Below are 21,739 nucleotides of genomic sequence, written 5' to 3'. Positions count from 1 at the left end.
TAAGGGACATTTTTATTTTACATATTGTGTGTTTAAAAATTTACCTCTGAAAAATTCAGAGCTGGTTTAAAGGACAATTTTAGAAATAAAGGACAAAAGGCGTCCTTTATTTTGAAAAAAATTATAAAGGACAGCGGGTTAAAATAAAGGACTGTCCTTTAAAATAAAGGACGGATGGTCACCGTACCTATGCCTAACACCATCTACGAATATCAAAATGCATGTGCGGAGTTTAAATAATAGGAAGTAATAATCAATTGTAGCGCATTTCCTCTTACTATGCATATGCCTAAATTTATACAACCATTTGGCAAGCAAACACAGGGTGCTTCTAAGGAAAATAAAAATTTTATGCTGAAATACACATGCTAAGCCCTCCGAAATTTTGTGCTGGGATATGCGTTACAGCTTCGCAAATTTTACCCCTACCGAAACTAAAGATGTATACCCATCAAAAAACCTTTTTTCCGGTTTTACAACGCTAGCAAGCTACACGTTCTTTTAACTGAAAATTATTGAAACCGGGGCTACTCTCCAACAGGTTATGGGCCCGCGCTAAAAACATTGTAGTATTCGGTAAATTGAACTAATTGGCTAGCAGTTGCTGAGATTTTTGTTCATCGAGCCTTGCGAACTGTGTGGATACAGAAGAATAAAGATGAGTATGTTCCAGATTTGTGTACAAACTTACTGTCAGTGAGTCAAATGGCTCTGAATGGAAAAAAGATTGTCTTTCAAGATAATTTCTGTAGTATAATGGATAAACATAGCAACAAAATTATTGCAACAGCTAATTTGGTCAACGGGCTGTACAAACTCGACTGTGAAACACCAACAAAGCAATGTGGGCAAGCATTTGTAGCTGTGGATTATGAACTATGGCACAGGAGGCTTGGCCCAGTGCACGGACTTTACCACTTTATTGGTAGATCTACCAACTTTTTAGCTGTATTTTATTTTCTACCATTTTTACCAACAAAGGCTTAAAATCTACCAATATTTTTCGGAAAGAAAGCAAAAAGATTTAAATGAACGCAGTGTATACATATTTTGCCATCGAATACACCTAAAATAAATATGAAAAGTTAACTCTGACCATGGCCAATTTAAAAGTTAAATTGCATCTCTATCTAGGGCTGCCAGATGTCCCGGTTTTCCCGGACATGTCCCGATTTTAGACTATTTGTTTCGGTGTCCCGGTCCAACCTTAAAATGTCCCGGGTTTCGTTTTAGTGTCCCGGTTTTTGAGTTGATTGTACAAATTTGAATAAAAGTTCAAAACTCACTACACTAAGAGAAAAAACGCGCTTTAATATTCAGAAAAATGTTATGAATTCACTGAGGGAAATAACGCATAGTAAACATGAATATTTTCTATTGGATTATCGTTTAAAAATGTTCGTGATTAAAAATAATACTTTCATAACACGCACGCGTGGTGTTGATTCAAACTCAACATTTAAATGCACATTTATATGTCTGGCTGTAGCTGAGTGCGCGAAGATGCTTGCCACAATTTGCTAATTTCCAGAGGGTCAGGGTTCAATTCCCATTACAACCAGCATGGAATTTAAATATTTTTTTAACTTAATTATGAAAAAGCAATCGGTAATTGCAAATCGCTTCATTTTAATATATACGCCCATATTGAATTGAATATTTCCATACTAAATACTAAAATTTGTATACTTAAATGCATTACGAGTTGAGTTGGTGCTCTCTCATATGCGTATTTTTTTAATTTAGCACGCTTTTTTAATTCTAAATTTCTTTCTCTCAGTGCACCGGTTTAGTTGCGAAATGGTCACATTTCGAGATAGTTGAACTTTGCACAAGCAATAGTTGATGATTAGTATATGTACCTAAATACGTTCAAAATTACGTCCACAGAGTTTTACAATTATATTAAGGAAAAGACAGAAGTTTTGAAACAAGTTCACAAATATGACTGACATTTTATAGTTATCTTGTACTTAAATTTTTTTATTTCATGAATCCTGGAGTACTTATAAGTACAGTGCCGTACAAAATTATTGGCTCGGAGGCTCTTTCATCAGATCACAATTTCTAATCAGATCTTTTAGAAAAATTTTGAAAATGTAGCTTTTGAGCCAATTAATAAAGTTGCAAGTCTGAAGTTGCCAGCAACTTTCGCTGATTTTTAGCATTTATAGTTTTTTGCTGACAGTGTCTTCCATATAAAAATAATTATCGAACATAGTTTGTATAGAAGAAACGTTCAGTAAAAACAATACCAAAAATCAACTAATTAATGGGCTGCAAAACTTAATTTTAAAAAATTTTATAAAAAGTCTGATTAGAATGTTGCAAATTTGTATGCAAATTTATTGAATTTTCCCGAGATTAGCACAAAGTTTAACAATTTTATTTTTATGTTTTTTCATATATTTACTATAAACTGTATTTTTATAAAGAATAAAAAAAGATTCATGCATTGTGAAAAATTCTCTGTGCTTTAGTTGTGATAAGTTGTTTTGTTTTGTTGGCGTACGTTGTAATGATCTCATGATCTCATGTTTTTATGTTTTTATTTTTGTCTGTCAAAATAAAATTTTACTACATCCTTTCGCACGTCGAAATGAAAGAGAAGGGAGCGAGAGGCCCTCCACTAAAGTGTCCCGGTTTGGCAACAGAGATATCTGGCAGCCCTATCTCTATCAGCTGTTTATGGAAATATTTTTCGTTTGCAATACTTTGTGTAGCAGACTGCCAAATGAATGGGTTGCAAATTTCAAGCATTTCAAAACTAATTTTTATCAAACAATTTTGTAGTGCAGAGAAATTGTGTTTTTTTTTTTTTTAAATAGAATAATAATAAAGAATAGAAATTTCTTATTGGATTACGGCATTTGGTGGCGAGTTTGCTTTTTCAGCTTAAAATATATTTAAGACAAACGGCTGTCATTTTATTTTATTCGATTCGAATCGTGTTTCCTTGTCACGGATGCCATGATTCGGGCCCATTTTTACGTTTTTTCTTGAATGTTTTATTGGTGTAAAATTAGGGTTGCCAGATTTTTTATGCGCGAAATCAGTATCATTAGACTTTTTCATGCTAAAAAAATCAGTACTTTTCAGTACATTTTTATTTAATTTATATATTTTGGTATATAAATAAAATATAGGTCATAAAAACTAAAAGTGTTATTCATTTTAACATGATTGTACACATCATTATACACAGGAGCCAATAAATTATTTTATATTTGTGACATTTTGAATAGCAATAACACTGTACGCAAAATCAACTTTTTTTCTGGGTATTGGACCAAACCAATTTTTTTAAAAGATTGAGTCATAGGTAAAAAAGTAGTATCTCCTTTTTTCGAAGTTAGCCTCCAAAATCGAGATATGGGCCTTCGAAGTTCGAAATTGGACCTTTGGTAAAAAATTATTTTTAATTACTGTATGTAAACTACTAAACTAAAAAAACTAAAAAGTAAAAACATAGACGTGGTACGCCTTTTTCTCTTACTTAAACGATATATAACTTTTTCTATGTTACAGGTGCTATAAAGGGGTTAAAGGTTCGAAAAATTAAAAACCTTATATTTCACACAAGTTTAAACTGATTTTAAAAATTTATATCGCCGTAAACGTGATTAAACCCGCTTTCTTCTGATATGCAATTTGTATACTTCGTATGTACAAATCTGAGAAAAAAACATTTAAAATGAAAAATTCCTTTTTTATAAAAAAAAATATTTTAAACAAAAACGCCATACGGGTTCACTATTAGTTCATAAAATAAAAAAAATGTTATTCATTTTAACATGAGCGTACGATACACAGGAGCCAATAAATTATTTTATATTTATGACATTTTTGAATAGCAATAATGAGATCATTCCCATTTTCAGTGTTTAAATAGTCAAAGAATTTTATACATTTCATTTTAAAATTACTTTTAATTTGAAGTTCACCTTCAAAAAATTTAATTAGAAGCCGGTTTCTCTCTTTGCGCCAGGAAACAAACTTTATTCTTAAGATCCTCTCATACTGTAAAAAAGTACCAATTTTTAAGGAGTTCATCTATATTTCCTCATGGCTTAAAGAATTTTTCAACTACGCAAAAACTTTGAGACTAAGAATTCGCTAAAAAGAGTATCTAACTCTATGTCTTGTATGTAAAACTCTTTTACAGAGTCAGTAAATTGAGAAAAAGGAGTTGTAAGTTATAGGCAAAAGCCATTCGAATATTGAAATTTATTGTTATTAAACTGAAAGTTATTTTCGAGATAACTAACAACACTCGACAAAAATGTAAGCCTTCTTTTTTAATAATTTAAGCTCCATCATATTATCGCAACTGGTATGTAACGACCCGGCGATATGCCCATAAAACGATTAATCTTTTTGTTGTATTAATTTCTCGGGCATATCAAACATTATCTAAAACATGTCAACTATAATTAAATTATATTCTTCTTATTTTTTACAGTACAGCTTAAGGAAGTTCCAACGTTATGTAAAAACCTTAAGAAAATACTAAAGTATTTTTTTTTTTTAATAGAAAATTCAGTACAAATCAGTACGAATTTTAAAAAATCAGGACTTTAGCGTACTGATTGAAGAAGTGAATAGAATCAGTACAAGAGTTGAAAAATCAGTACTGTACTGATAAAATCAATACGTCTGGCAACCGTACGTAAAATACAAGGTGAATTCATATAAGGTGATACCAGAAGTTCAAAAACAAAACGGCCACTAACAAATTTTACGCGTAATTACAATAATAGTTTCAACAAATACATCATTTTGACAATAAGAATCACCAAGGCGAAAATCCAGCTGCTCTGATAACACTACCTTACCTGAATTCGCCTTCTTTTATTCTATATGAGTAAAAACTATCTAATATTGTTTCTTTTAAAAAAATCTACCAACTTCTACCAATTTTTGTATGTAAAATCTACCACTTTTAATTTTTTTGAATTCCGTGCACTGGCTTGGCCACATTAGCAGAGAACTCTTGAATGAAACGAAAAGCGCAAGCAACGGCATAATCTTCAAATCAGCTGACAAGTCAAATTTTACGATCTTCCGATGTACTGGGACCACTCAACGTATAGTCGTTTTCTGAGGTATACTAGGAGCTCGTAAAATTTAAGAATCTGGTTGAAAAGCAATGTCCGCGAAGCATAAAAATTCTGCGATGGGACAACGGAGCGGAGTACGTAAACCATAGAATGCAGACATTTCTCAGAAAATGTGGAATTGTACACCAAACGACAACTTCATACACCCCGCAGCAAAATGGCGTGGCTGAGCGTATGAACTGCACCATAGCGGAACGAGTAAGATGCATGCTTTTGGACTCTGGCCTTGAAGAAAAGTTCTGGGAAGAATCTGCAACCACAACTGCTTATTTACTTAATCGCATTTCACGCAAAGGTAGTGCAAAGTGTCCGGAAGAGCTATGGTCGGGCAGAAAGCCGGATTTGAAGCATCTGCAGGTATTTGGGTGCAAAGCCTTAGCACATATACCGAGACAAAAACGGAAAAGCAAATTTTCTGCAAAATCAATAGAGCGCATGTTTTGGGGGTATAGCAACAATGTCAAGGCTTACCGTTTGCTTAATATCAATACTAACAAAATTTTTACCAGCCGCGACGCACAGTGGTTCGGATCGCAAATCTAGCTGGACGAAACTATTTAAACAAATACTCGTTGATGGATCTTTACACCACTTCTTACCTAGGGGATTTTTGAGTCGCTGATTACGAATCTGAAGTCACTTATCAAAAATTCAAAATGGCGGATCCAATATGGCGGACGAAAATTTAAAAAAATCGGTAGATTTCTATGTAACTGGGTATCTGGGGATTTTCTGGGTTGCTGATTACGAATCTAAAGTCATTTACTTAATTTACTTTATTTACTTCGGAACGAGCATTTTCATCAGATATTTCTTTCAATTTACTAATCACATAATCACGGACACCTTGTTGTCTTTTAGAAGTTTCAGCAACACCAAATGTCAAACAACTCACTTCTTAAGATTTTATTTACCATGACTAAAATTTAAGATCACAGCAAGAAACACAAATAAATTTCAGAAAAAATTTTATAACAGCGCTTAAAGATTTGCATGCCTGTTGTATAATTTTTTAATTTCAGAAAGCAGAAAATTCGCGAGGTACTATTTTTTTTAACTCTTACATAACCAAAGGTTTTATAACTCCAAGTATTTTTCTGTTTTAACACACAGCCCCTCCCCCGCTCTCCCCCGTGGATCCGCCACTGATCTTATACTTATATTCAGATACATTCCTGTTAATAATTACTTTTGAATATTGAAATTTGACATACCGTCACTAAAATGTAAATATCTAAGCCAATTGGTTAGACTTGGTTATCGAACTTACCCTCTGCATTTGCGAAAGGTGTAAATAATAATATGCAAGTGGTTTTATAACGGCCTTCGCCGGCCTTTACTTTTCCTACTCTTTAATTTATTTTTTTAATTAATCAAAACGACGATTTTTCAGAATAAATTTGCTTATACCAATGTGGACATAAATTGCGTTATGACCCCAGAATCTATAGCGGAATAAGTGTAATTTTTTGTTTATAAAGTCAATTTGCAATTATGCAAATATTTGTGAGTGCAATTAGCAGTCTTTTAAGTTAAATTTCAGCTTTTAAAATAGAGTTCTCAAATAGGCGGCGTTGACTTACCTTTTTTTGTTTGTTTTCATATGTTAATGCTTTAATAAATGCAATTTCTATTTGAATGTATTGTCAGGAATGTATTCCAAGTACCATTAAGTATTTTAAAACAAAAAAATTTTTACTTTCGTCCAGCTAGATCTGCTATCCGAACCACTGTCCGACGTAGTATGTTTGGAAGGTGAGAAGACTATTTTGCTAAAAAATGTTGCAGCCGATTGAATGTGACGTCGATTCAGAGGGGAGAATAGAGTGTTTAGATTCGCCGTCAAATGATGTGCCAAATTTGAAAGATGCCCCAGACGACGGCAGCAGCCATGATGATCATGAAACAGTTGACAATTCAGAAGAGAGATGTGATGTGAGTGAATTACCACCAAAAGATGAAATCCAGGTACGTCAATCTAAAAGGATTGAGAATAAATTACGTCCAGACTATAATTTTTGCGCAATATTATATTTTTGAAGAACCCCAAACATTTGATGAAGCATCAACATGCAAAAACGCAGAATTATGGAATTCAGCTATTGAAGATGAAATGTCGTCTCACATGGCTAACCAGACGTGGGAGCTCACAACACTACCACCAGGAAAGAAGGCTATTCCATGCAAGTGGGTGTATAAACACAAAGTGGACGCATATGGTGAAGCAGTCCGACATAAGGCTAGATTGGTGGTAAAGGGATACAGCCAGAAGAAGGGAATCGACTATGAAGAAACCTTTGCGCCGGTCGTGCGGTATACATCGTTGCGACTTCTTTTGGCCCTTTCCGCAAAATTTCACTTAGCCATACATCAAATGGACGCTGTCACCGCTTTCTTAAATGGTGACCTGAAAGAAGAGTTTTATATGTTGCAACCCATTGGATTCGATGATAATTTAAAAAAATCCCTTTATGGCCTGAAGCAGTCCAGTAGGGTTTGGAATGAAAAATTGAATAATGTCCTTCTAAGTTTTGGACTTATTAGAAGCGAAGCAGACCAATGCATCTATCATTCGAATACTAACAATGAAATGCTGTTTGTGGCTATATATGTTGACAATGTTTTGATATTTTGCAAAAACCTACAAAAAATTAAGAACCTAAAAGCAAGTCTGATGAATTCATTTAAAATGAAAGACATGGGCGAAGCCACATCGGTATTGGGTATGCGAGTAACACGAGATGCGGCAAATGATGTCGTCAAAGTTGGTCAGTCGAAATAGTTTCATTGCCGATGTTCTCAAGCGGTTTGGCATGGACTCGTGCCATCCCATATCTACACCACTGGACGTCAACCAGAAATTGACTTTGAAGATGTGTCCAAAATCGGAAGCTGAGAAGGCTGAACTGGCTGAAGTACCTTACATGCAAGCTGTAGGGTGTCTGCTTTATACTTCGCAAATCACAAGACCTGATATATGCTTTGCAGTTAACTTAAGGACCATATGGTCCTATAAATATAATACAGACATACAAAAACCCAAATCGTTGGAAATAATCCTCGGGCCACTTTTCAAGTTAATTCACGGGGTTACTGAAGTAACGATATAACAAAAATTTGTATGTATGAGAAAAGATTATTTTTTGCGTGTTCCCTCAAAATATATCGGCGATTTGAAGTCTTATGGCAAAATGGCATATGAACGCGACATACTAAATTGTATAACTTATATTCTGATATATCGTTTGCTTCAATCGGTTAACGTATTCCCTAGATATTAGAAACCAAAGTTACTTTTTCAAAAATTTGATCTTTTGCACCAATTGCGCGGGCTAAAGATATACTTCAATTTAATCTCTTGTGGCCAATTATTACTTTCTTAGTCCTAAAACAACATACTTAATATTACTATTACAATACAATCAAATTACGTTTATTTTCCCCCATATAAAATCGACCCAGCCTATACTACTACTATACTATTTCTACTTAAATAAATTAACTTCGACAATTTTTATGCAATTCATTAATTGAGGTACCAATTTATTTGAAAATAAATCTAATTTTAGATAAATACTGCATATTTTAAAAGCGGATAAAAATAGTCCATCTCTTAATAGATAAGTGCATCAAGTACGAAAATAACGGGTTTTCTTAATAAAATAACTGGAAAGCCGTGACGCACAGTGGGAGAATATCCACTTGAATTGGTATAAATTCAAGTGTTGGCATAATATTTGATATAACAGAGAAATATTCCTAAAAAACGAACAAAATGGTGCTCATTCATACTTGTTTTCTTTTGTAAAATTAAAAGTGAAGAAAATTAATGCATATAAAAATAAAATTATTAAAATTCCAATATGGCGACAAAAAATTTAAAATTGGCGAGATTCGCTTGAAACACGTTGCCGATCCAATATGGCAACCAAAAATTTAAAATTGGCGAGATTCGCTTGAATCACGTTACTCTGGGGTTTGTATAGTCGCTGAGTACGAATCTTATATAGGATTTACAAAAGTAAAAATGGCGGATCAAAGATGGCGGACAAACACTAAAACAAATTTTAAACATTTATTAAACTAAGGCTTTATAGGTTATCCTAGTCGCTGATCATGCAATAGTTAATAGCTAAACGTCTATGTTACCAAAAAGTAAAGAATTTCCGCAAAATACACTGAGGGAAATAATGCATAGTAAAAATGAATACCATATATTTGATTATCGTTTAAAAATGTTCGCGTGCTGTAGTGTTGATGGATATTCAACATTTGAAAGCAAATTTATATGGCTGGGTGTAGCTGAGTGCGGAAAGATGCATGCCACAATTTGTTGATATCCAGAGATGGTCAGGGTTCGAATTCCACTGCAGGCAAAACATGCAAGTTAAATATTTTTTTTTTAGTTTTTGTCTTGATTATTCACTTCATGGATGCTTTTTCAGAACGAACGCGGTCATTTTAATATGCGCGTAATTGAATTGAATATTTACCAATATACAATACCTTCGTTGACGTTTATAGTAAGATCAATTACGTTACTATTTGATTTTAATATTTTTTTCCCTCAGTGTATATGTTGTGATTGGAGAAAAAAACCTCTAATTCACGTGAAATTAATCATTTAAAAAAGTCTGGAATCAAACGATAAGAAACTCAGGTTAATCATGGAATAAAAAGAATATAAGAAAACTTTTTTTTTATTTTTTTAATCTTTAAACTAATAGTACATAGTAAGCTTGCTAATTTGCTTTCAGTAACTTTTAGCATCATCTGGCAAACCATTAGTTCTGTTATTAGTGTTTTTTAAATGCAAATTTCTGATTAGTTTATTATAATATATAAGGAGGTGATGGATGACATTCTCGTCGCTAGATTGTCGAGAGCACATTATGCTATGATACTCTCGAGAATTTCTAAAAAATTTTATTACTTGCCTCTTGAGCTTCCTCTGGTTCAGCTGGTTCTATCAGAAACTTTTTATTCCTTGCTCTAAGTTACTCCAACAAAAAACTCGTGCTGAAAATCGCGCTTCTAGTTGCTCTTAGAGCAGGCCCATAAAATAAAAAGTAGAGTAAGTTAGAGCAAGAAAAATCATTGTATCTCATTATGGTAACGAAGCGACCAGTGTTGCCAAACATGGGCTTTTCCTACCAAAACTGGTAGGTTTTTTTCCATTTGGTAGGTAGGTAGGCTTGATTGGATTTTGGTAGGTTTCGGGACAATGAGTAATAGTTATTTGCGAAAAATAGAAAATATGTACGTACATATCTCCAAATATTTTAGCAACCTTATTTCAACAAATATTTCACCGGTGCGTTCGTATAATGGCGGCCACAAACATGTAAATATACCTGATTCCCAAGTACAAACGTTATTATTGCCAATATGCAATACGGACATCCATATATCGTGACCTAAGGGTGAAAAGGTGCCAAATCCATTTTTAAAAATTGTTCAAGAGAGACGAAAAATCGATGTAGTTTCGTATTACCTGTCACCTGCGATATAATTTATGGCGTACTTGGACCAAGATTCCAGAAAAGTCTGCCAATGGGCTCGTACTTAACCGTATTTCAGGCGGAAGTCTTCCCAATCGAAGTCTGTGTTCGCGAATGTCATCGTAGAAGGCAAATGAGGCCAGAATAAATANTTTAGGTAGCGATATAATTTATGGAGTACTTGGACCAAGTTTCCAGAAAAGTCTGCCAATGGGCTCGTACTCAACCATATTTCAGGCGGAAGTCTTCCCAATCGAAGTCTGTGTTCGCGAATGTCATCGTAGAAGGCAAATGAGGCCAGAATAAATATTATGTCGGACATTCAGGCAGCGTTAAAGGCCTTAGAGTCTTTTAAAATGGCATCAAGGCTTGTAAACTTTTGAACCACCCGCGAGCGCAAAATAGCGTCACGCATGAAGGGTTTGAAGGCAACGAAAGGGCTGACTGTCTCGCAAAGCGTGAAGCCCAAATGCGTTTGCATGGTCCCTAGCCTTTCTGTGGTACATCTAAAGGATACACTGCAGACCTACTTAGGAGCTAGCTGGGAATAATCTCAAATTGCTGCCTACTGGCGGAAGTCAAAGGGAATAAGATAATCAAAGATATGCATAACTCTTTCCAGCAGGAACTCCGAAAGACACCTTGAACTTAGAACTCTTACTGGCAACCTGACAGCACACTGCAAGTTAACGTACGGTTTTAATTAAATGGGTCTTTCTGTAGAGACGGACTGTAGGGTTTGTCGGCTGGTGAAAGAAACGCCAGAGTATATTCTATGTGCCTGTCCACGAAGAATGAATCGTAGATTGATACACCTTGGAGAACGATTGCCTTCTCCATCTAAAATTTGGAACATGGCCTCATCCAAAGTGCTGAGCTTCTTAAATAGCCTAAGGTTGGAGTAATTACAATTTGGATTTAGCACAATATAACTTCTTAGGTCGCAGAGCGGGTATCTTCGACGTAATAATAATAATATCGTCACTAGATACGAATAAAGAGCTCGGAAAAACTCTTTGGGGAGTTCTGGGGAATACTGTTGCACTCGAAAATATAGTTGACCGCGGGTCTTTCTTCGCTGTCAAGGAGGTTAACGCGGCTTTATTTGCCGTCACCTATGTTAAGAGTCTTTCTTCGCCGAAAGTTTTTTACGCCTCTTTTTTCGCTATCAACTTTTGAGCTCGCGTCTTTATTCGTATCTAGTGACGATATGTATGTATGTGTAAAGAGACATATGTGCCCATGGATAAGTCTGTACAGTAAAATGAATCGTTATACGCAGTTAATTTGTTTATATTAATCTAGTTTTGTTTTAGTTTTACTAAATGTTATGTTAACTATGTTTTTAAAAAATTTGACATTGAAAACAAATATTAAAACTCAAAAAAATGTTTAGTACGTTTTGGTTGGTTATGGTAGGAAATTTTGGTAGGAAAAAAAATTTGTCTGTGGCAACGCTGGAAGCGATATTCTGACGAAATCCGCAATAAAATCTGTGTTTTGCTAATTTTAGTCCTACAATTGCCACGCCCATTTCTAGGGGTTTGTCGCCTTCAAGAAAAATCTAGCCGTACAAATATTATACCTGGATAGGTATTCTATCGGAAACCGTAATAAAATTTTACTTTTTGCAAAAACCTTATGATTTACACCTTACCAAATATATGTTAACATAAGTTAAGTAAGAAAAAAATTAAAAAAATTGTTGATTCTCACAAAATAAACCATCTCGTCATAAAGAAAAATATTTTAAAAATAGTTCTCGAAAAAACCCAATTTTTTTTAATCACTTTTTTATAGATAACTAGCAGACTTCGCGAACTTCGTCCCGCCCAAAACTAATTTTTTGTATTGAAACATTTTGGTGCAACACTTTCACCAATAGTTTACGTTCATGATTATCAGTGACGCATTTATCTTCTAATTTTACGGTTTGGTGGTTTTTAGAAGGCATATTTCCATTGCCATCTTAAATAACCTAGCAAAAGTGTGTATACATACAAAGATACGTAATAGCTTCAGTGCGTTTGAAAGGCACCACGCCCCTTATAAAAAAGCCGCAATTTTCTCTAAGAGTATGGGATTGATTTCATATATCTCCATGCCATGTTCGAGTACTCTACCATGAACACTTCCAGAGATATGCAGTATGAAAAAATCGGTTTGTATGTGAGGTGCCACGTTCCAATAGCCCCAATCTTTCTTTAAGACTATGTGATTGATTTTATATGTCTTATGCATACCAAGTTTCAGTACTTTACCATGAACACTTGCAGAGATATAAAGTGTGAAAAATTTGGTTCGTATGGGAGGTGCCACGCCCCCTTCACTTAGCGGTATGAAACATACTTTACAACCTATTATCATACCTACCGAATATACACAAAAAATTTCGTTCAAATCGGTCAAGCCGTTTCGGAGAAGTTCGACCACAAATACCGTGACAAGATATTTTTATATATTAGACTAGCAGAGCACCCGAAGTCGTTCGGGGTAAACAAATAAAAATATAAAACAGTAATACAAATATTCAGTTCAGCATAATTGAAAGGCGACAAACTATTTTCTTTGTTTACATTAAGGCATCCTTATGAGCCATACTTTAGCTTTATTGTGCTTTAACTAATATATATTGATCATCACTTGTGCTACAAATCTTGTTTAATTATTAATATTAGGCGGATTAAGGTAAGGATCAAATTTCTCATAGAATGCTTAATTTTGAAGGAGTTTTATTCATTATGAATGAAACTTTTTCATTTAACAGCATCGCGGGATTAAAAAACAATTTAATCTTTCCATTTCAAAATAATCTAAAGACGGTAAAGTTTCAAAAAAAAAACACACAGTTTTAAATATCTGAGTTATCTCATAGATGAATACATATATGTATATCCCCCTTTTACAAACTCATTTATATATACTATACTCTGAACACCTCTCATAAATACCTATGTCTGAATACCAAATTTCAAGTTCATGTGACTTATGGTTCCCAATTTATGGCTGATTAAAAATTCCACGCCTACGGGATGTGCCACGCTCCCATTTATAAACTCATTCATAAACACCTTACTATAAGCACCTCCCATAGATATGTCTGCATACCAAATTTTAATTTTATGTGACTTATGGTTTTGACGTTATAGCTGATAAAATTTTCCACGCCTATGGGATACGCCACGCCCCTTTTTACAAACTCGTTTATATATACCCTCGTAGAAGCACCTACCATTCATATTTCCGCGTAACAAATTTCAAGTTCGTGTGACTTATGGTTCCAAAGTTATAGCTGATAAAAAATTCCACGTCTATGGGATGTCCCACGCCCCTTTTTACAAACTCGTTTATATATACCCTCGTATAAGCACCTACCATTGATATGTCTGCATACCAAATTTCAAGTTAGTGGGAGTTATGGTTCCGAAGTTATGGCTGATAAAAAATTCCACGCCTATGGGATGTGCCACGCCCCTTTTTACAAACTCGTTTATATGTACCCTCGTATAAGCACCTACCATTGATATGTCTGCATATCAAATTTCAAGTTAGGTGGGCTTATGGTTCCGAAGTTATAGCTGATAAAAAACTCCACGCCTATGGGATGTGCACGCCCCTTTTTACAAACTCGTTTATATGTACCCTCGTATAAGCACCTACCATTGATATGTCTGCATATCAAATTTCAAGTTAGGTGGGCTTATGGTTCCGAAGTTATAGCTGATAAAAAACTCCACGCCTATGGGATGTGCACGCCCCTTTTTACAAACTCGTTTATGCGTACCTTTCTATAAGCACCTACCATTGATATGTCCGCATACCAAATTTCAAGTTGGTGTGACTTATGGTTCCGAAGTTATGGCTGATAAAAAACAACAACAACTCGACAAACTCTTTTATATGTACCCTCGTATAAGTACCTACCATTGATATATCTGCATACCAAATTTCAAGTTCGTGGGACTTATGGTCTGGAAGTTATGGCTGATTAAAAATTTCACCATATGGGAGGTGCCACGCCCCCACGTTGGATCCCAATTCAACCTATTACAGGCCTAGGTGTCATGGCAATAAAGGGTGAACACACCAAAACTGCGACACTTAGAAATTACTACCAGAAACAAACTAGAAGGCTTTGAAATTATTTTTTTTGTATTATATAACTTGGAAGTTTAGATGTTATTTAAATGTTAAAATATTAGTTATTATTTGCTCCATATGCAAGTGATCGGTATTTTCATCGCACACGCGCCATCATGTTCTGCACGACTGAATCATCGACTTTACGCGATGCCCACAACTATTTTTTTTGCACTCTTCAATATTTTTTACTGTTTCACCTGTTTTCTTCAAGATTCCTTTGACAATTGACGAATATTCCCCAATAGGACGTAGCTCTGGGCTATTGGGTGGATTGCAGTCGTGAGGTACAAAGTTGATGTTATTTGCATTATACCACGGCAATGTGTCCTTGGCATAGTGGCAGCTTGCCATGTCTGCCTAGAACAGTGGCCTACTCCTTATCTGTTGATAAATGACAGAATACGCCTTTTGAGGCACTCATTCCGATAAACTTGATCATTCATTGTCCCGGATGGGAAAAAGGGCTGCTCTTACGGCCACAGGAACAAATAGCTTGCCAAACCATGTGGTTTTTTGGAAATTTGAACTTCATTTTCAGCTTACACCTTTCAGGGGCATCTTGACGACTTGCAGCAATATAACAAGTAAGAAAGTCTAAGTTCGGGCGGAGCCGAACATTAAATACCCGGCGCAATTATTAAATATATGTTTTCTACCTTTCCGAAAGCTACCGCTACACGATAAGCCGGGGTGTATAAATTTTAAGTAAATTAGCGTCCTTAAATTTCGAAATATTGCAGTTTCAAGCATTTCTGAAATATACCGTTATATGAAAAGCGGTCGTAATTTAAGTCCGATTTCAATAATTTTCAATGTGGCAAGCACAATAACCATACCGAGTTTGGTTCAAATTGCTCGAACGGTTAGCGAGATACATATATGTGATCATAAGTGGGCGGTGCCACGCCCATTTTCCAAAATTGTATCATAAGCGTATTTCTTGGTAAAAAATTGTTGCAACCATCAATTTTGAATAAATTAGCTTTAATATTTACTGATTTATCGAGGATTTCGTATTTTTCTAAATTACCGTTATATGGAATGTGGGCGTGGTTATTGTCCGATTTGGTATACTGTAGCAGGACCAACAACTGTGCCAAGTTTGGAAGAAATTGGTGCAGCGGTTACCAAGATATACACATGTAACCATAAGGAGGCGTGGCTACGCCCATTTGCCAAAATTTTTTAATATTCTTATTTTTCGTCTAAAACTTATGGTAAATATCAATTTTGAGTGAATTATCTTCAGTAGTTACTAAAATATCGCACTTTTCGTATTTCTGAAAATTACCGTTATATGGGAGGTAGGCGTGGGCGATGGGCGATTTCGCCCATTTTCAATACCATCCGTCCTATGCCCAAAAGAAGTCCACGTACCAAGTTTCGTTAAGATATCTCAATTTTTACTCGAGTTATCGTGTGCACAGACGGACGGACGGACGGACGGACGGACAGACAGTCACCGCTTAATCGATTTCTCTTTTCATTCTGATCATTTATGTATACATTTGTCTATATCTATCTCGATTCGTTTTGCCTGTTACAAACAACCGTTATGTGAACAAAGTTATAATACCCTTGTGCACAAGTGCGCTCGGGTATAAAAATCTTGACCTGCAATATATTTTGAATTTTTAAAGCAGTAGGTTTCATAGTCCATAACAATGCAGTTATATTTTTTAATTTAGAATTCATACAACTTCCGAATTCGGGATTTCGCTGTAACATTCTACTTTGCGCCTCGGTCTGGCGCTGTTTGAGCTATAGAACATCTCAATGAAGCTTTCCGCTTTACCTTTTGTACGAAAAACTGCGATCTCCGTACGGATTTTGCAACATAACGCGACAAAATCTTCGGATCTCGCGAAAACGCACTGAGGACATTCTGAGCACTGTTTTTATCACTTTGACCATGCTAACCCCCGCTCCCTGGTTTTCTCGTAACTGCCAGGCCTTATTTGTACCGATTAAAACCCTACAAACTGTCGAATAGTGCAATCTTTAATTTTTAGCAATTTTACGTGTACTTAAGGCCGGATCATTTATAAACTCGTGCAAAATGGTTTGTCTCGTTTCTAAGTCGGTTGCCATTTTTAACTCAACTAGGAATCAAATTCAAATGAAATTTCTTCTACGTCCAACTAAGGTCATGGTCAACTTATGGTATTTAAATTTCAAAATATTGAAATCTTTTTGGGTAAGTTATAAGCTTCCCAAAGTGTCGCAGTTGGTGTGTTCACCCTTTACTCTGGCAAAATTTTGTTCGATTCTGTCCGTCCGTTTAGACTGCAACCTGTCACATACATAAACAAGGATTACGATGGGATAATTTTAAATCCCTAATTCATTGGTCTTCACTATGCAAATCAACTTCAAAAAGTTCAACTATTAATAGAGAAATGGAAGCTTTAGGAAAATGTTGACAGAACCAGAGATATAACGATTCAAACAAGTACATGATTAGTCAGAATCACGAAAAAATGCAAACTTTGACAATTGATATCTCCAAAGAAAAAAGCGAAAAAAGAATTCCTCGAACACGTGTTAGCTTATTTAATGTATAGAACCCATAAAAAAAATTTGAAGTCAATCGAAAGAGTGACGCCAAATTTTGTGTCCGATATGAAAAAGAATGTGTCTTTTATTTTTTCGAATTTGGTTGTTTGGTAGTTTTTTCTCTGATTTGGTTGGTTTTTTTTTAATGAGAAATTAGCAAGTTTGTTCTTTACAAAAAGTATTTTTGCATACTGAATGCCAAAAATGAATAAATGAATTTTTTAGATTCCTATTTTTAATGTAACATGTGCATATAAAATACATATAAAAAGTACATATCGACTGCTGAGGGGATCGACCTATCTCGGCAGCCAATTTCAAAATGCTCAATCTCAAAAAAACTTTTAAAGAACGCCCTATTTCAGAATTTACGTGATGAACTTCCTATTTCAGAATTCGTTTTGAAAACGCCCGATTCAAAAAAGTCCTTTATCAGCACAATTTCAATACATTTTGATGTGAGATAGGGCGTTTTTGACCCAAATTCTGAGATAGGGCGTTCTTCCAGCAAATTCTGAGAGAGGGTGTTTTTCAATAAAATTCTGAAATAGGGCGTTCTTGAAAAGTTTTTTGAGATAGGGCGTTTTTGAACTAGCTGCCGAGATAGGTCGATCTTCCACTCAGCAGTCGATATGTGATTGAACGCACAAGTGTTTCAATAATTTTGGTTTTTTTGTAAAAAATTTTGTTCTTTGTAATAGATATGTACGTGAAAAACAAAGTTGGCTTTTTTTTCTATTTGGTTGTTTTTTCCAGATTTTGGTTGGTTATTTTTTTAACAAGTGGCAACCGTGCTTGAAACTTTGAATTTGGTAGCTTTAACTTTTCAACCTTTTCTAACCTTTGAAGTTTAGCTTCTATGTAGATATGAAAAAAGGAATGAAACTGAAACCGTAACCGTTTAAGCCCGTTTCGTTTTTGAAAACCGAAACCGAAGCCGAAACCGTAACCGTAACCGTTATCTTAACCTGAAAAGGGACGAAAGCAAAACCGTTTCAAGCACAGGTTTCAATCGGTGCCCAGAAATTTATAAAAATTATAAATAAAAGTTTCTTTGAAGTAAATAATTTATTTAGCCAAAATCAGCAATTTTTTTGCTAAAATTCTTGTTATCAAGTAGAGGATAAGTATGTCAAAGTAACTTTTCGCAAAAAGGTACTAAAAATATGCCTAATCAATTAAATCTCCGATCTGGCATCGGTTATTTGGAAGAAGTCATTTTGATTTTCATATTCACATGCATGATACAAATAAAATTATAGTTTAAAAAACTAAAACCTCCCTATTATAATTGCCATTCGTACTGTCATCAGGTATGTAGCTTGAGAATAGAAATCGCTGCATCTTTTAGGCGCATCAATATTACATAGTTACATCCCGAGCTAATAAAAGGAAGGTAAAAATAAGGTAGTTTCATTGTCACTTTTCGGGCGCCATATTAACTACATGACAATTAAGCAGATTGTGACATTTCATGCTACCATACCTAATCCTCAAAAATCATTTTTTTGTAAAAAAAATAATAATTTACAAAATTTAAAGAAAATTTTTCTTCGATTTGAGCAACAAAGAAAATTGAATTTCATACATCTTAATATTTGCAAAACAAGCGACCAATGTCGTCTGTGAAATTAAAGACCGGTAAATATGTTGCCCACCGCAAAAATTATTTATTATTAAATTTGTTTATTATACAGCCAATCATCCAAAATAATTTTGATGTGCTTTGCAAACGGTAGCCCAAGTAAGTCTTTATTTTCGGAGCTTCGTGATATCATAGAATTGTCTCTATTATAGTTAAGGACGATGATATTACTAGACTTTCTCGCATTAATTTTTATTAAGATATACGCAAATGCATTCCGATCCAGCTGAAGATTTTGACAAAATGAAAGATTACGTACAACAGAAAAGAGTTAAACGTCATATGCGAACATCAAAGAGTTTNGCTAAAATTCTTGTTATCAAGTAGAGGATAAGTATGTCAAAGTAACTTTTCGCAAAAAGGTACTAAAAATATGCCTAATCAATTAAATCTCCGATCTGGCATCGGTTATTTGGAAGAAGTCATTTTGATTTTCATATTCACATGCATGATACAAATAAAATTATAGTTTAAAAAACTAAAACCTCCCTATTATAATTGCCATTCGTACTGTCATCAGGTATGTAGCTTGAGAATAGAAATCGCTGCATCTTTTAGGCGCATCAATATTACATAGTTACATCCCGAGCTAATAAAAGGAAGGTAAAAATAAGGTAGTTTCATTGTCACTTTTCGGGCGCCATATTAACTACATGACAATTAAGCAGATTGTGACATTTCATGCTACCATACCTAATCCTCAAAAATCATTTTTTTGTAAAAAAAATAATAATTTACAAAATTTAAAGAAAATTTTTCTTCGATTTGAGCAACAAAGAAAATTGAATTTCATACATCTTAATATTTGCAAAACAAGCGACCAATGTCGTCTGTGAAATTAAAGACCGGTAAATATGTTGCCCACCGCAAAAATTATTTATTATTAAATTTGTTTATTATACAGCCAATCATCCAAAATAATTTTGATGTGCTTTGCAAACGGTAGCCCAAGTAAGTCTTTATTTTCGGAGCTTCGTGATATCATAGAATTGTCTCTATTATAGTTAAGGACGATGATATTACTAGACTTTCTCGCATTAATTTTTATTAAGATATACGCAAATGCATTCCGATCCAGCTGAAGATTTTGACAAAATGAAAGATTACGTACAACAGAAAAGAGTTAAACGTCATATGCGAACATCAAAGAGTTTGCGAATTTAAAACAATTTGGCAAATCATTTATGCATAACATTCTGTAACCCATTAGCAACAATTTTCATCATTGTAACGTTTCGACATTAATAGCACACGTCAGAAAGTTGCGATGGCGATCCGAAAATTGTTGCTAAGAGTTTATTTTGTATATAAAACTTATACCTATTTTTTCAAATTTGAAATCAAAAAATATTTAGAGGTCGCTCCAAGCGGCAAAGTTTTCCATATATTTTATATGGAAGAAACAACTTTTCGATGAAATGGTATAGAATTCTTGAAAACTTGAATTTTTCGATCAGGAGACCTACAATAATAATACCCAATTGTTTATTCGAGCATTTTTTAATAGTAAGGATTTTTTATTTGTCCCCCCATTGCATTTTCTGGGGCCTTCGGCAGACCTATAAAATATAGTTATTATAAAAAATGGTTAAATACACAATTGGCTATTATTATTGTAAATCTCCTGAAGAGAAACNTCCTATACCATTTCTACGAAAAGTTGGTTTTTTTCCTAAATAAACTTTTGAGTGCTTTGAGCGACCTCTAAATATTTTTTGATCTCAAAATAAAAAAGTAAGGATTTTATTTTTCTTCTTAAAAAACTTTGTTTAATCTTAGTGACTTAGGAAAGAAACTAAAAATTGAGCTGTTTATTTCCTGAGTGCAAAAGCACGAAATACATATATCAACAAGGGGACAGATGCAAAGCTTCAGCAAAGAAATTAAAAAAACTACAACATAGATTAATATTTTGTTACATGTTACATATGTAAATTTGTTTATTTGGTTTAAAATAAATAATCGTATAAAACTCGATTTTATTTTATTTCCTTATCTCTTGTAATGCGATCAAGCATACATGTTGCAACCCTATAAATCACCTTATATGAATTCGCCTAAGGTAATAGATTACAAATATAAATTTACGATATTGATGCAACCCTGTTGTATCGGCGAAAGCAGCTAACTTTAAGTCTTTTAGTGAAAATAAAATTAGCAGCATTATTCCGCGTACCCTCAAATCGAACAGTCAAGTCTTGTTTTTTAATTTTATATTTGGGTAATTGCTGGCTACCAGCGTTGGCCGGCAACAGAGCCGGTGGAGCACCAGGGCTCCGCGTGAAGTTAAGTGGAGCGCTAGGGCTCCATGCAAGAGCGAGCGTTGGCCGGCAACAGAGCCGGAGGAGCGCTAGGGCTCCACATCTTTACCGAGTGAGTGCAGGGGAACAAACAAATTAATTACAACCTCGACATGGCCGTGGGTCCGTCCCATTAAACGGCGGCCACCTACACATAACTAAAAGTTAAAACATGGGAAAAATTAAAATACAAAAAAAAAACGCGTGAAATGAACTGAACTTAATTTCGAGACCAAAAATCATTACCAACAACTATACGGTGGCGGTTAACTAAATCAAAAACTTTGAAAATTATTACAAAAACACAAAAAAAATAAAATCTAAGGAACTACAAAAATCCAAAAAAAAAATGTTAAAATACAAAAAATAAGAAAACATACATACACGTGCATGCAGATGTGAGAAAAACAACGAAAATGAACTTATATTAAACTAACTAAAAACTTGCAGTGCGCATACATACATAAATGTGCA

General features: G+C 34.4%; 2 protein-coding genes across 2 annotated transcripts in view; one reads left to right on the top strand and one right to left on the bottom strand.

Moving 5' to 3' along the window:
• The window catches only part of ds (dachsous cadherin-related 1), a 389,037-nt gene that overhangs the window by 205,438 nt on the left and 161,860 nt on the right, over window positions 1-21,739 (bottom strand). The gene's annotated exons all lie outside the window — the stretch shown is intronic.
• Window positions 6,841-7,667, top strand: LOC108374305 (uncharacterized). Its single transcript, XM_017630294.1, has 2 exons — window positions 6,841-7,088; window positions 7,163-7,667. The coding sequence occupies exons 1-2, from the start codon at window positions 6,900-6,902 to the stop codon at window positions 7,373-7,375; spliced, it is 402 nt and encodes a 133-aa protein (XP_017485783.1). The 5' UTR covers window positions 6,841-6,899; the 3' UTR covers window positions 7,376-7,667.

This window comes from Rhagoletis zephyria, unplaced genomic scaffold (assembly GCF_001687245.7).
Source record: "Rhagoletis zephyria isolate East Lansing unplaced genomic scaffold, Rhagoletis_zephyria_1.1 Rzeph_scaffold_00087, whole genome shotgun sequence".
NCBI lineage: Eukaryota > Metazoa > Arthropoda > Insecta > Diptera > Tephritidae > Rhagoletis > Rhagoletis zephyria.
The sequence above is the reverse complement of the archived record's forward strand: the minus strand, read 5'-3'. Positions and strand labels throughout refer to the sequence as shown.